The 14741-nt window shown below is 41.7% G+C and overlaps 1 protein-coding gene across 2 annotated transcripts in view; it reads left to right on the forward strand.

The window, feature by feature from the left end:
* The first annotated feature begins 485 nt into the window (after window positions 1–485).
* fxr1 (FMR1 autosomal homolog 1) overlaps window positions 486–14741 on the forward strand; it is a 71614-nt gene continuing 57358 nt past the window's right edge. For both annotated transcript variants that reach the window (XM_063045655.1, XM_063045657.1), the window contains exon 1: window positions 486–658. In XM_063045655.1, coding sequence (XP_062901725.1) covers window positions 608–658 — 51 coding nt within the window. In that variant the 5' untranslated portion in view covers window positions 486–607. The remainder of the gene's footprint in view (window positions 659–14741) is intronic.

Below are 14741 nucleotides of genomic sequence, written 5' to 3' on the forward strand. Positions count from 1 at the left end.
CCCCCCCCCCCCCTCCCCCCCTCCCCCCCTCCCCCCTCCCCCTCTCCCCCCTCCCCCTCCCCCCCCCCCCCTCCCCCCCCCCCCCCCCCCCCCCCCCCCCCCCCCCCCCCCCCCCCCCCCCCCCCCCCCCCCCCCCCCCCCCCCCCCCCCCCCCCCCCCCCCCCCCCCCCCCTCCCCCCCCCCCCCCCCCCCCCCCCCCTCCCCCCCCCCCCCCCCCCCCCCCCCCCCCTCCCCCCCCCCCCCCCCCTCCCCCCCCCCCCCCTCCCCCCCCCCCCTCCCCCTCCCCCTCCCCCTCCCCCTCCCCTCTCCCCCCTCCCCCTCCCCCTCCCCCTCCCCCCCCTCCTCACTCCCCCTCCCCCCTCCTCACTCCCCCTCCCCCTCCCCCCTCCTCACTCCCCCTCCCCCTCCCCTTACTCCTTTCCTTTGCCACTCCCTCCCATCGTCCATGTAACCCCTTTGTCCCGCCCGTCCCCCCCACTTCCTTCCTACCTACCTACCTACCTACCTACCCACCTCCTCCCTCCCTCCGTGTTCTCAGTCCCCGAGGTGTCGCAGCGGCTTGGTACAAATTCCAGAAACACATCCCAGTCTCCCCTGCGCTTCCAATATGGAGGAACTGGCCGTAGAAGTGCGCGGATCCAACGGAGCTTTTTATAAGGTAAACTTCCTGCAGTCACAACTTTATTATATTCTCCTTCTCTTAATCTAAAATGTGGTGTATGGATCTTGTTAAAAAGAAACTTATTCAAAAAGCTTATTAATTCCCAAGTGTTTAAATGGCGTAGGAGTGGGTGGATTGGTCGGCGCTCCCCGAGAACTCGTGTAATCAGTTGTGGAAGCTGCAGGCCTTGCTTTGAAGATAGTTACTAGGCCTTGCTTTCACAATTAGCTGTAACCGTAATATACTTGCGTGTTCGACTCTTAATGGAAATTCGTTTTTGCTTATAATAGCGATAATGAACAGTTATTTTTTCGGAAACTGATGTTCGAACATCTGTTTGTTGACAGTACTGTTTTTCGGCTCTCTTTTTTATGTAGTTAAAGTTGATTTTTATACTATTTTCTCATCCAGCAACTATTTCATGTACGTCATACTCGTACTTACCTCGCCGGCTGTTACTTGTCTGTCATGTTTTATCAAGTTTACTGATGCTATTGGAGTCTTGTTTCAGGTTATTTTTAACCCGAGGTCATATGTTGGAGGCTGAGACGTAATGTTTTTGGCTATAAAAGTGCATAGGAAAGTTAAAATAACGCGGGCTTCAGGCGTGGTGCTTTGATGAAATGGTATCTGCTGTAGAAATAATGTGATGGGGAATTAATTTTATAATTTTTCTCCTTCACCCCCCCCCGGCACGTCTATGATTTTTTTTTGATTCGTTTTCCCGTTTCAAATATCAATTGTCTAAACAATGATTTTTTAAATATATTTGCTGAAAATGAACGGTGGAAGGGGATCGAGAATGAGAGTAGGGGAGGGATGGAACTAACTTAACGAGGCAAATTGTTTGTATTATTATAGAGATGAATTAATCGTAGCCTGGTGATTTGTTAATCTTGTCCGTTACTTTAAAAAAAATAAAAATATATACTTTCGGCTCTTTATAGGTTTGTGTAGATGACAGCCTGTTTCTAAATGTTTCGTGAATGAAGTTTTCAGTTTGTGTCAATTACTCGCCCTTTTCTTTGATACTTGCAATATTTTTCTAGATTGTATCGGACATCGCTTTTTAATCCTGTTAGGATATTTCTGACGTTGTAGCTCAAGCACTAGGTTCTGTTTGTCCCAGTTGAAGAGTTCAACTCCCCCTCCTTTATTACAACCATGCACAAAACATTAAACTCTGAAGTTCTTGAATTCATGTCTGTTAGCTTTTTGAAGCAGCATACATTTTGAAATGCAGTTATGTATAGGGTAAATTTAAGTCTTTGCTCACATCAGTAGAGATCCATAGCCATAGAAGTGCCAAATGACTAGTTAATTTATTCTTGGTAATGTTTAATGTAAATTTATTATCAAAGTACATACATGTCACCATATACAACCCTGGGATTTGTTTTCTTGTGGACATACACAGTATATCCAAGAAACAATATAATTTATATAATGCTACATCTGCGTTTGGATGCCTGTTTGTTTTCAGGGTGTTTTCATAGTTCTGCTATATCCATGCAATGTACAGATCTATTTAAAAAAATCTACAAATCTGGCCATCAAAAAAGGTTAATGCATGGGTTAGGAGTGGATTTTTATAGCCACAATAATCACTAAAACCTCCAGCACCCAGGGCATGCCCTTTTCTCACTGTTACCATCAGGCAGGAGGTACAGAAGCCTGAAGGCACACACTCAGTGATTCAGGAACAGCTTCTTCCCATCTGCCATCTGATTCCTAAATGGACATTGAACCCTTGGGCACTACCTCACTTTTTAAATATATTATTTCTGGGTTTTTTTGCATGATTTTTAATCCATTCAATATAAGTATACTGTAATTAATTTACTTATTTATTGTTACTAATATTATTTTATTTTTCCTCCTGTATTATGTATTACATTGAACTGCTGCTGCTAAGTTAACAAATTTCACGACACATGCCAGTGATTTAAAAAAAAAACTGCTTCTGAAAAATCCTTAATCTTAAACAGTGCAAGACAGTTGCACTGTCTTTCTTGCAATTTAATTTAAGATTGCATGGTATGTTGAAGGTCAGGAGGTTTTCAAAACCTAAGATAAGTTAGCAATACTTGTAGTATTCTCACATACTTACCAGGCTCTTGAAAGGCATTTTTGTAACCTGTTTGTTAAAGGGTAAATTAAATTAGTTTTGATGTCCTAGTGATGCTAATTTGTAATATGAGCCCACCGAAGCTTTAAGTATTTATTAAAGGCTTTAATAATATAGCTTGTATTTGTATAGTATGGAATAAATGGCAGGGGGAGATAAATACGAGCATTGGATAATTATGTTGACTTTGGGGTATTTTTAACTATAATTCCTTGAATGTCTTTGAAAGCTCTCATCTGTTCTCAAATTTCTATAATGATCTATATGCTAGAATGTATTAACATGTAGTATACCAAGTCAGACATAAGATGAGCTTTATACATGTTTATATTTTCAAATCAGTACAGAAGACAAACTGATGAATATATTCTTTGAATTCCACAACAACTTTAAAGGTATAATGAACAAGTTGCAATTTGAAATAAGTTAATGCTGAAGATAATGGATTTGACTGTGCATAGATTGATTATATTTTGGAAATAGAAGACCAACTGGTATATTATGTTGAAATTCCTTCTCTGTTCCCATTACTGTTGTGCAGTTGTCAAATTTTGATATTTTAAATGCCACTCTGGCAAAGCAGGAGAGATGGCTTAATTGGAAGGTAAATATGCAGAAAAGAAAAATGGATTCTGATAGTGTTTGGGCCAAAACACTAAAGGGATTTTTCAGTGCTCAACAGAAGTATATTTCAGTCAAAAGTAAGGACAGTAAGTGTGGGGAGAGCCAGCCTTGGATAACTAAGGAAATAAAAGATAGTATCAAATTAAAAGCTCGTGTACAAAGTCGCAAAGAGTAGTGGGAGACTGGAGGATTGGGAAAACCTTAAAAAGCAACAGAGAACAACTAAACAAGAAATAAGGAAAGGGAAGATAGAATATGAAAGCAAATTAGCACAAAGTATAAAAACAGATAGCAAAAGTTTTTATAAATACATGAAGTGGAAGAAGGTGGCTAAAGTCGACGTAAATCCCTTGGAAGATAATAAGGGGAAATTGATGTTGGGTGATAAGGAAATGGCTGAGGCATTGAACGACTATTTTGTGTCGGTCTTCACGGTGATGGACACATCTAATATGCCAAAGAAGGATGTTATGGACGAAATGGGAGGTGAGGACCTCGATAAAATCACTGTCACTAAAGAGATAGTGATGAGCAAACTGGAGGGTCTGAAGGTAGATAAATCCCCTGGTCCTGATGGGATACATCCCAGGGTGCTGAAGGAATTGACGGAGATTATAGTAGATGCGTTGGTAATCATTTATCAAAACTCTCTAGACTCTGGGCAGGTCCCGGTGGATTGGAAGATAGCAAATGTCTTGCCACTTTTTTTTAAAAAAGGATGTAGGCAAAAGATGGACAACTATAGGCCAGTTAGCTTAACATCTGTAGTCGGGAAAATGTATGAAGCTGTCATTAAGGAAGAAATAGCGAAAGATTTAGAAAGGAGTGGTTCCATTAGACACTCGCAGTATGGATTCAGAAAGGGCAGGTCCTGTTTGACAAACTTACTAGAGTTCTTTGAGGACATAATGAGTGCAGTGGATAGAGGGGAACAGGTGGAAGTCGGATTTCCAGAAGGCCTTAGATAAGGTGCTGCACAAGAGACTTATAAATAAGATACGGATGCATGGAGTCGGAGGAAGTGTATTGGCATGGATAGTGGATTGGTTAACCAATAGAGGGCAGAGAGTTGGTATAAATGGGTGTTTCTCCAGTTGGCAGTCAGTGGTGTGTGGGGTGCTGCAGGGGTCGGTGCTGGGCCGCAGCTGTTTACCATTTACATTGATGATTTGAAGAGGGGACTGAGTGTAGCATAGCAAAATTTGCTGATGACACTAAACTGAGTGGAAAAGCAATTTGTACAGAGGATGTGGAGAGTCTGCAGAGGGATATAGATAGGTTAAGTAAGTGGGCCAAGGTCTGGCAGATGGAATACAACATTGGTAAATGTGAGATCATCCATTTTGAAAGGAATAATATAAGAGCAGATTATTATTTAAATGGTGAAAGATTGCAGCATGCTGTTGTGCAGAGGGACTTGGGAGTGCTTGTTCATGAATCATAAAAAGTTGGCTTGCAGGTGCAACAGGTACAAGAAGGCAAATGGAATGTTGGCCTTCATTGCTAGAGGGATTGAATTCAAGAGCAGGGAGGTTATGCTGCAACTATACAGAGTATTGGTGAGGCCGCACCTGGAGTACTGTGCGCAGTTCTGGTCTCCATACTTGAGGAAGGATATACTGGCTTTGGAGGTGGTGCAGAGGAGGTTTGCCAGTTTGATTTCAGGGATGAAGGGGTTAACCTATGAGAGGAGATTGAGTTGCCTGGGACTGTACTGTATGGAATTCAGAAGAATGAGGGGGGATCTTAGAGAAGCATACAAAATTTTGAAAGGGATAGATAAGATAGAAGTAGGAAAGTTGTTTCCATTGTTAGGTGAGACTAGAACTAGGGGACATTGCCTCAAGATTCAGGGGAGCAGATTTAGGATGGAGATGAGGAGAAACTTTTTCCCAGAGAGTGGTGAATCTGTGGAATTCTCTGCCCAGGGAAGCAGTTGAGGCTTCTTCACTAAATGTATTGAAGATACAGTTAGATAGGTTTTTACATAGTAAGGGATTTAAGGGTTATGGGGAAAAGGCAAGCAGATGGAGCTGTGTTTACAGACAGATCAGCCTTGATCTTATTGAATGGCAGTGCAGGCTCAATGGGCTGGATGGCCTACTCCTCCTATTTCTTATGTTCTTATGATTCAACGGTTATTCCCTTCCATAGATGCTGTCTGACCTGCTGAGTTCCTCTAATATATTGTGTATGTTATGTAAAGAGAATCAAATTTTACTGGAGAATTGTAGTTGAAATGTAAACATTTTTGCTGCCTCTTATGTCATGATGAGGCTACTCTCAAATTTGGAGGAGCAACATTTCGTATTCCATCCTGACCCTCCACTTTCTTATTCTGGCTGCTCCTAAACCACCCCCCCCCTTCCCTTTCTGGTCATGATGAAGGGTCTTGGCCCAATATATTGACTGTTTAGTCCCCTTCATAGATGCTGCCTGACCCACTGAATTCCTCCAGCATTTTGTGTGTTGTTTTGGATTTCCAGCATCTGCAGAATATATTGTGTTTATATCCTCTTGTTATTGATGCTGCTAGATTTGCTGTGCGTGTCCAGTATTTTCTACTTTTGTTTCCAGGCCATACAATGTCTTGACTATTCCACCATTTGGTAAAATTGTGATGATTCTAGTACTTCAGAATTCTCGTATCCTTGCAATCCTTTGGTCAAACACCTACCAATCTTGATATGAACTGCAGTACATTCCCACCTTTTCTGATGTAGATGGAAACTGACATGGATATATGGCGCACAGTGGGAAGAATTTTTCTTTCCATTTTCATTGTGAAATGGCAAGCCAGTTGAGGTTCCATATCTTGGAGTGAGTAGAGTTAATCTTGTCAATTCCTCTTTTAAAAATAAACAATGGAGGAGTGATCAGGTTTCATATCATTAGATGAGTATATGCCAATCCTCAATTTCTCACAAGACCACTATAAGAAATCTTATCAAGCTGTATGTGCCAGAGCAAGTTTCTCTTGAGTACCGAGACTGAAGCTTTGTACAATACTTCAATCACAACATACTTTCCATTCTTGTGTACTCCAAGTCCTTTGTATTGAAGAACGATGTACCTTCATAACATACATCTACAGGTTTCCCCCGCTATCCGAAAGTAGACTGTTCCTGTGAAACCTTTCGTAAGCCAAAATGGCGTAAAGCGAAGAAGCAATTATCGTTAATTTATATGGGGAAAATTCTTGAGCGTTCCCAGACCCAAATAAAACTTACCAAATCATACCAAATACAGGTTTCCCCTGCCATCTGAAGGTAGAGCGTTCCTATGAAACGGTTCGTAAGCCGGAATGTCGTAAAGTGAAGAAGCAATTACCATTTATTTATGGGAAAATTTTGTGACCGTTTGCAAACCCAAAAATAACCTACCAAATCATGCCAAATAACACACAAAACCTAAAATAACAGTAACATATAGTAAAAGCAGGAATGATATGATAAATACACAGCCTATATAAAGTAGAAATACTTCTCTACAACGATTGCCTGCACAGATCTCTGTAGTGAAAATCTCACGCAAGCACTTTCGGCAGAAAACCTCTCGCAAGCGCTGTTGGCATAAACGCGCTCTCCAGTAACCTTTAAACTATGAAGCTGCCAAATCTACCAAATAACACATAAAAATACACAGCCTGTATAAAGTAGAAATAATGTATGTACAGTGTAGTATCACTTACTGGAATTGGGACAGCGCCGAGCACACTGATGATGGTGTGTTAGACTGAGTCGTCGCAGGTTGGGGTGGTGCAGTGGCCCCCACCCTCCGGGCCGCCGACCCGATACATTGCTGCGAAGAATGCAGTGGTAGCTGGGAGGCACACAGCACATCTTTAAGAAAAAAGCCGAAATAAACATGCTAATTAATTAGGTACTGCCCGGCATGTAAATGTCGGCGCAGATCAGAGGCGATTGCAGTACAGTATCTGTCTGGGGCCCGGGGGTTGGTGTGGTGGGACACGGCGGTGTCATCTCATCGTCGACCAGGGCAGGCAGCTAGCTCATCTTCTCCTCTGACTGCCTGCCTCGATGTCGAAGGTCGAGGTTCGTCGTCTGCTGTGGCTGATGTGGAAGGCTTGCTTGACTGCTGAGCCTCGCACATTTTTCTATCACACGGTTCTTTGTAAGCACTCAAACCATCCTGCAAATATCCCCTAAACCTATGTACCCTTTCAAAATTAAAGTTGTACTTTATCATTACAGCGAAAATCTCACGTAGTTGCTTCACTTTCGCTACTGCATTCGGTTTTGATTGTTATCCTTTCCTCTTCCAATTGCATCAGCTCTTCATCTATCAGGTCTTGGTCATGGGATGGCAAGTCCTCTTCAACATCATCTTCGTCAGCTTCCACAAGCCAAACTCACTTTGTCCTTGCTTTGTTCACCACGATGGAAACGCTTAATTATGTCTAGTTTTACGCTAAGTGTAACACCCTTACGAGCTCTTTCAGGCTTTTCCGACACCTTAGAACTCATCTTGTTAACGGTTGCTCAATGCAACGTGTTTAAGCAATGCCGTTCCGAATCCGGGGGAGAGTGGCTACGCGGGGCGCGTGCTGCCTTTTTTCGCACGCTGCCTTTCTTTGTAACAGTGAAAACACCTTCTGAAAGCAAAAACTGTACTAATGTAGGTCTTTCGTAACAGTGAGGTTTCGTAAAGCGAACGTTTGAAAAGCAGGGGACACCTGTAGCACATAAAACCTAAAATAACTAAAAGCAGGAATGATATCGTAAATACACAGCCTATATAAAGTAGAAATAATGTATGTACAGTGTAGTTTCACATACCAGAATCGGGAAGATTTAGCCAAAAACCGAGTTGTAGGCAAAAAGAATCTACAAGTTTACCTCTCACCAGTGAGCCACTTCTCCAACCCACTGCCATCCTTGTCCTCTCCTATCCCAGTGTGCTTCTCCCCAGCATGTACACGCATGCGCACACACCTGCCCGCGCAAGGCTTCACGGTCATGGTAGTCTTTCTCGGGGTAAACACAAGTTTAAAGCAGGCCCTGCCGCCGTTTCTCTGACCTTATTTCACAGAAGTAGGTGCTAATGGCGGAAGGGAATGAGGCATGGCGACTAAGGGACAGGAATCTGCTGGTAAAAGATTTTCCAGAGTTATATCTGTTGTTATATCCAGAACTAAGAAAATTTGCCCAGAGTTATATCTGTTGTTTCGGAATGACATATAGATGTGAATAAGCATTTTCAGCCATTACTAGATGCCGACTAAAAGAGACCACTTTGCTACTAGCAGAACCAATAGTAACATCGGCAGCTTTCAAGATCCTTTCTCTGTGTGTGTGTGTGTATAGCACGAATGGGGGATGCAGGCAAGTTCTACGCACGCACAATGTCTTTATTTTGTTCACCACGATTGAAACGCTTAATTGCGTCCAGTTTTACGCTAAATGTAACATCCTTACGAGCTCTTTTAGGTTTTTCTGATACCTTAGGACACATCTTGCTAATGGATACACAAAGTAAATCGAGATAAAGCACAAGCAACACACATAAAAGTTGCTGGTGAATGCAGCAGGCCAGGCAGCATCTCTAGGAAGAGGTACAGGCAACGTTTCGGGCCAAGACGTTGACTGTAAGTCTTGACAAAGGGTCTCGGCCCGAAATGTCAGCTGACCTCTTTCTAGAGATGCTTCCTGGCCTGCTGCGTTCACCAGCAACTTTTATGTGTGTTGCTTGAAATTCCAGCATCTGCATACTTCCTCGTGTTTGCGAGATAAAGCACAGATGCTCTCAGACACAGTTCAAAACTCTGGCGGCTTGATGCTGAGTGTAGTTCCCGGGGAAGGAGCTTGGCGGTGCCACTCTCGCTGCTTGGGTTGCATGTTGCCTCTATAATGGCTCGCTGCAAAACAAACACTGAACGCTATTTTCACTTTTTGCCTCTTTTCGTAAAAGCAAAAATCCTCTTCGGATTTCTTTCGGTTAGCAAAAACAGGTACTAATATAAGTCTTTTGTAAAAGCGAAGTGGCATAAAGCGAACTTTCATAAAGCGGGGATACCTTTATTGCATTTCAGTATATCTGGATCCCACAAAATTTAACTTGTTCAGTTCATTACTTTTTTAACAAACTGCCTACAATAATATCCCAAAGTCCATGATGTGTCTTTGATTTACAATATAGCCTTTTTAATATAGAGTAACATCCATGAGCACATTACTTAAGTGGCTAATGGTGCTGTATTATTTGATTCCATGAGAATTCTTGTACTCAATCATTTCTGTATCTTTGTATTTATTGTGAAAATAATTGCAGAATATTGTCTTCTAGCAAGCAAACGAACAGGGGTAGCCCATTTTATTCCCTCAAACCTTTTCCCCAATTGACTGGAAAGTTTCGAAACAAATATCTATGGATCTTGTACTTAAAGTTAATAATTGTCATCAGTTTCTTTTCACTGCCCTGATTTTGGTGTTTCCTTATCTTCACGTGTGCTTAATCCTTAAACATGTAGAACTAGCTTCTTTTTTAAGATCCCAAACTTCAGCTGTACTGAAAAAATATATTTTTCTTAAAGATTCTATGATTCAAGAAAATCATCTAGGGTTGTTTAGATAGAAATGTAATTGCAAGAATTACTGTTCTTAATTTCTCTTTCTTCAAACTTGCATGTACATGATGTAAATAATTTAAATACTGCTTTTAAACATTTAAATATTCCAATGAATATTGTCTTTTTTACTTTCGACTAAGTCCATCATAAATATTTTTGTTCTTTGGATTAGATAGTCATGAAAAAGTAGCACATGACTTTTCAATATATTGACTACACCAACTATTTTCCAATTGCTGTTTCTCCCTGCTTCTGTTAAGTTTGTATTCTAATGATCATAAGAATATTTTTATCCCCTGCATTCTTTGATAGTTTTTTGGCATTGTTGGAATCTTTATACTTTATCTCTGGAGCCAACCTTGTCCAAATGCTGTTCTGAGTATCCTGTCCTCCATTCATTATTTTAAGAGTAGCTTAATGTAACCTAGTATTGGGTTAATATCATGCAGTTGATTCATGAAGTAAGATTTCTGTTTGCTGGAGAAGACCTGATCTCCATCGATCTTTCATATAGAAATTGTTCCGAAATTTGTGTACTGTTTGCATTAAAAGTACTACATAAAGAGAAATGATGTATTTGATATGCATAAAGCTGTAAGTTTTAGAGTATGATGTTTGCACTCCAGATTTTAAATCTTTTTGATATTTTCAAGTTATTCACTGCCTTCAAAAGAGAACTAAATGAATTGTAGAAAATATAATATGCAATGGAGAAAAAGTGGGAATGAGATTGAATGAATCAATAAACTAGTATAGATTGTTAAATAGCCAATATTTATTACAAGCCCACAATCTCAGCAGTATCTTGACTATGTCCTGGACTATATTCCATTCCATTCTTCTATCCATATAATGCTGTGGCAAAGTGGTTAATTTAATGTGTGACAAGGTGAGGCACCAGTTAGCAGTGTTGCTGCTCAACTCCAGAAATCTGGGTTGGATCCTATTTATGTGTAACTTGCACAAACTTTCACTCCAACAGCCAGGTGGTTAATTGGCTGTTGTAAATTATTCTTTTGTGTTGGCTGAAAAATAGTGGAGGCATGTGGGAGAATAATCTGCAGGGCTCCACAGAAAGTGGCGACTAAGCGAATGATTGCTCTGTTAGGGGTTGGCATGGACTTGATGACTTTCTTATTAATGTATGCAAATGGTACAGGGATCTACAAATTCTTCAGTTTCAGCGGCAACTAACTTGTTCTTCTGAATGCTAATGGCGATCTCACCATTAAAGAAACCAAACACAGATGACTGCTTTGCAGAGCATTCCATTCAACCTGATTTAGATGCAGATTTATTTGTCACATGTACATTAAACCATACAGTGAAATGCATCATTATGTCAACAACCAGCACACCAGAGAATATGCTGAGGGCAATCTGCAAGTGGGGGCAATCACTATACATTCCAGTGCCAGCGTAGCATGCTTTCAATGTTCATCAGAACAATACAAGCAATGACGACGATATGACACAACACAACACCCTTTCCCTCCCTCCCCACTCTCACTCACGGAGGACTCGGACTCCAGAGCAGGCTGCCTCTGGGCCTGTAGACTCTCAGACATCATGCCTCTGATCTCTGGACAAGCTGAACCAGGAGCTTCGACCTTTCAACTTCCAGTTGATAACGGCCTGGCCTTTGGGCCTTGACTTCTGGACTTACATGGACCTCCATTCCCGGTGACCTGGGGATCACTGGCTTTGATGACTCCCGCCTGTGGTGACCTGAGACTTGCCAACCTGAGGATCTCCAGTCTCTTCATTGCCTGCTGACCAGACCTTCAAGTTCGTTGACTGTGGAGTGCTCTCAAAACAGTTAACGTGGTACCAGTGACCAATGGCGATGTCCTGCAGGCGGTTCATTAAACTACTCCATCTTTTAAATGTATTTTAAATATATCGGAGTTTGTAATTTACATTTTGATGTGTTTTGGGGGCAACTGAGTGATCTGGCGCTTTGCATCCTCTGAGGGAGTTTGGTGTGGTTGAGAACAGAGTGTGTGGCTAAATGGAGGGCAAACCCTTGATCAGCTCTATCACTTGCTGACTAAAGTGTTGAGCAAGATTGAGATCAAGTACAAGAACAAAGGGTGGGCAGGTGTTCAGTGCTGCCTGTCTGTCTGTGTTTGACCGGTGTCCCTCTCCCTCTGGAGGATGGTGCAGGGGTCTTGTGTCTTGGGTGAGGTTTGATCAGCTCAGCTTGTCGATTGAATTTGTTTTTAGGGGACTCTTCAATTCTTGTTATATATGTTTCTGTTTACTCTTTTTATTGCTACTTTATGTGGTTTTGATCGGGGTGTTTTGACATGGACTGACTCTGCAGCCAACGAATGACATGGTGCTAAATTGAACTGAACTATACTGAACATTCCTAGACCATTTCAAGGTCTCTGCAGTTTGATACTTAATATTGTGTGATATTTGCTTTTTCTGCGGTTTGCAGAATTTGTTTCTTTGTCTCTTTGGTGTTTGATGTCTTCTTTGAACATGTTTTTTATTTGTTTTGTGGCTGCCTGCAGGAAAACATCTCAGAGTTGTATATTAGATACATACTTTGATAATAAATATACTTTGTAACTTTGACCTGGACTCCTGCTCCTGCCCCTACAACTGTGACCCTGAGCTTCCAATTGCTTGTGATTTGAATTCTCTATCCCACTATCTTACTGACTTTTGTCTTTGACACCCTTACCCAAATAAAGCCCCATATAAGTGGAAGGAAAAGTATCTGATTTTTTAAAAATAGTTTTATTTTCAGAACTTTTGAAAGCATGGCTGCTTCCAGCTCCATGAACTTAGAATGTGAACCATTTTTTCCAATTTTCTGTACTTCCTTTGTGATTGGGCTAGCTCATCCTAATGGGGGGCTGATCTACTATCACATGTTTCCATTACCAATTTTGCAGAGTAATACTTGACACCTTCAAATCAAGACTTTGTTGGACTGGTCGGTTTTCTGAATTATTGGATATTGCACCCAGTAATACACGGTAACAGACTTTGAATTCACTACTTTTTTTTTAATATCTTGCCTGGTCAGTGTCGTACAGCAGGGAGGAGGATCCTTTCTAGCTTAATGGCAACTTTCCTCTAGCAGAGTGACCAAAACTGAATACAATATTCCGAATGCTGCCTAACCAACACCATGTACAACTGAAACAAAACATCCCAATTTCTATAACAACAGGAATTCTACAGATGCTGGAAATTCAAGCAACACACATCAAAGTTGCTGGTGAACGCAGCAGGCCAGGCAGCATCTCTAGGAAGAGGTACAGTTGACGTTTCAGGCCGAGACCCTTCGTCAGGACTAACTGAAGGAAGAGTTAGTAAGAGATTTGAAAGTGGGAGGGGGAAGCAGCATCTCCCAGTGGCCACACATTTTAATTCCACATCCCATTCCCATTCTGGCATGTCTATCCACGGCCTCCTCTACGGTAAAGATGAAGCCACACTCAGGTTGGAGGAACAACACCTTATATTCTGTCTGGGTAGCCTCCAACCCGATGGCATGAACATCGACTTCTCTAACTTCCGCTAATGCCCCACCTCCCCCTCGTACCCCATCCGTTATTTATTTTTATACACACATTCTTTCTCTCACTCTCCTTTTTCTCCCTCTGTCCCTCTGACTATACCCCTTGCCCATCCTCTGGGTTCCTCCCCCCCCTTGTCTTTCTCCCCGGCCCTCCTGTCCCATGATGTCATATCCCCTTTGCCAATCACCTGCCCAGCTCTCGGCTCCATCCCTCCCTCTCCTGTCTTCTCCTACCATTTTGGATCTCCCCCTCCCTCTCACACTTTCAAATCTCTTACTAACTCTTCCTTCAGTTAGTCCTGACGAAGGGTCTCGGCCTGAAACGTCGACTGTACCTCTTCCTAGAGATGCTGCCTGGCCTGCTGCGTTATCCCAATTTCTATATTCAGTGTCCTGAATGATGATGGGTGATAGTATAGAAAAGTTTCCCTGTGAATTCATTGAGTTGAAAAGAAGACATGAGATTAAATACTGATATCTGGAGGAAAAACAAAATTGTTGGAGGAGTGAGTGTCTTTTGGTCAAGAAACCATGTGGCAAAACTTTGGGAGTTTGGACAGATCGGAAAATAGATTATTGTAGTTCTGCTGTGTTGTGGAAGCATGAATATTTTTAAGATGTTCTCTTCCTACGTGTGCTACTCTTCTAATCTACTGGGAAGTGTATGGAGCTTTTTTATTTGTACAGGTATCCCCCGCTTTCAGAACGTTCTCTTTATGACATTTCACTTTAACAAAAGACCTACATTAGTACCCGTTTTCGTTAACTGAAAGAGGATTTTCGCTTTCATAAAAAAAGATGCTCGCTTTAAACTTGTGTTTACCCTGAGAAAGACTACCATGGCCATGAAGCCTTACGCAGGCAGGTGTGTGCACATGCATGACGTGTGTGTATGTGCTGATTTTTTTGTTTCGACAAATTGATTTTGGCTCAAACTTCCTGATTCTGTTAAGTGAAACTACGCTGTACATACATTATTTCTACCGTTTATAGGCTGTGTATTTATCTCATCATTCCTGCTTTTACTATATGTGAGTGTTATTTTAGGTTTTATGTGCTATTTGGTAGGTTATTTTTTGGGTCTGGGAACGCTCAAAAAATTTTGCCATATAAATTAATGGTAATTGCTTCTTTGCTTTACGCCATTTCGGCTTACGAATAGTTTCATAGGAACGCTCTACATTCGGATAACGGGGGA

This window comes from Mobula hypostoma, chromosome 4 (assembly GCF_963921235.1).
Source record: "Mobula hypostoma chromosome 4, sMobHyp1.1, whole genome shotgun sequence".
Classification (NCBI taxonomy): domain Eukaryota; kingdom Metazoa; phylum Chordata; class Chondrichthyes; order Myliobatiformes; family Myliobatidae; genus Mobula; species Mobula hypostoma.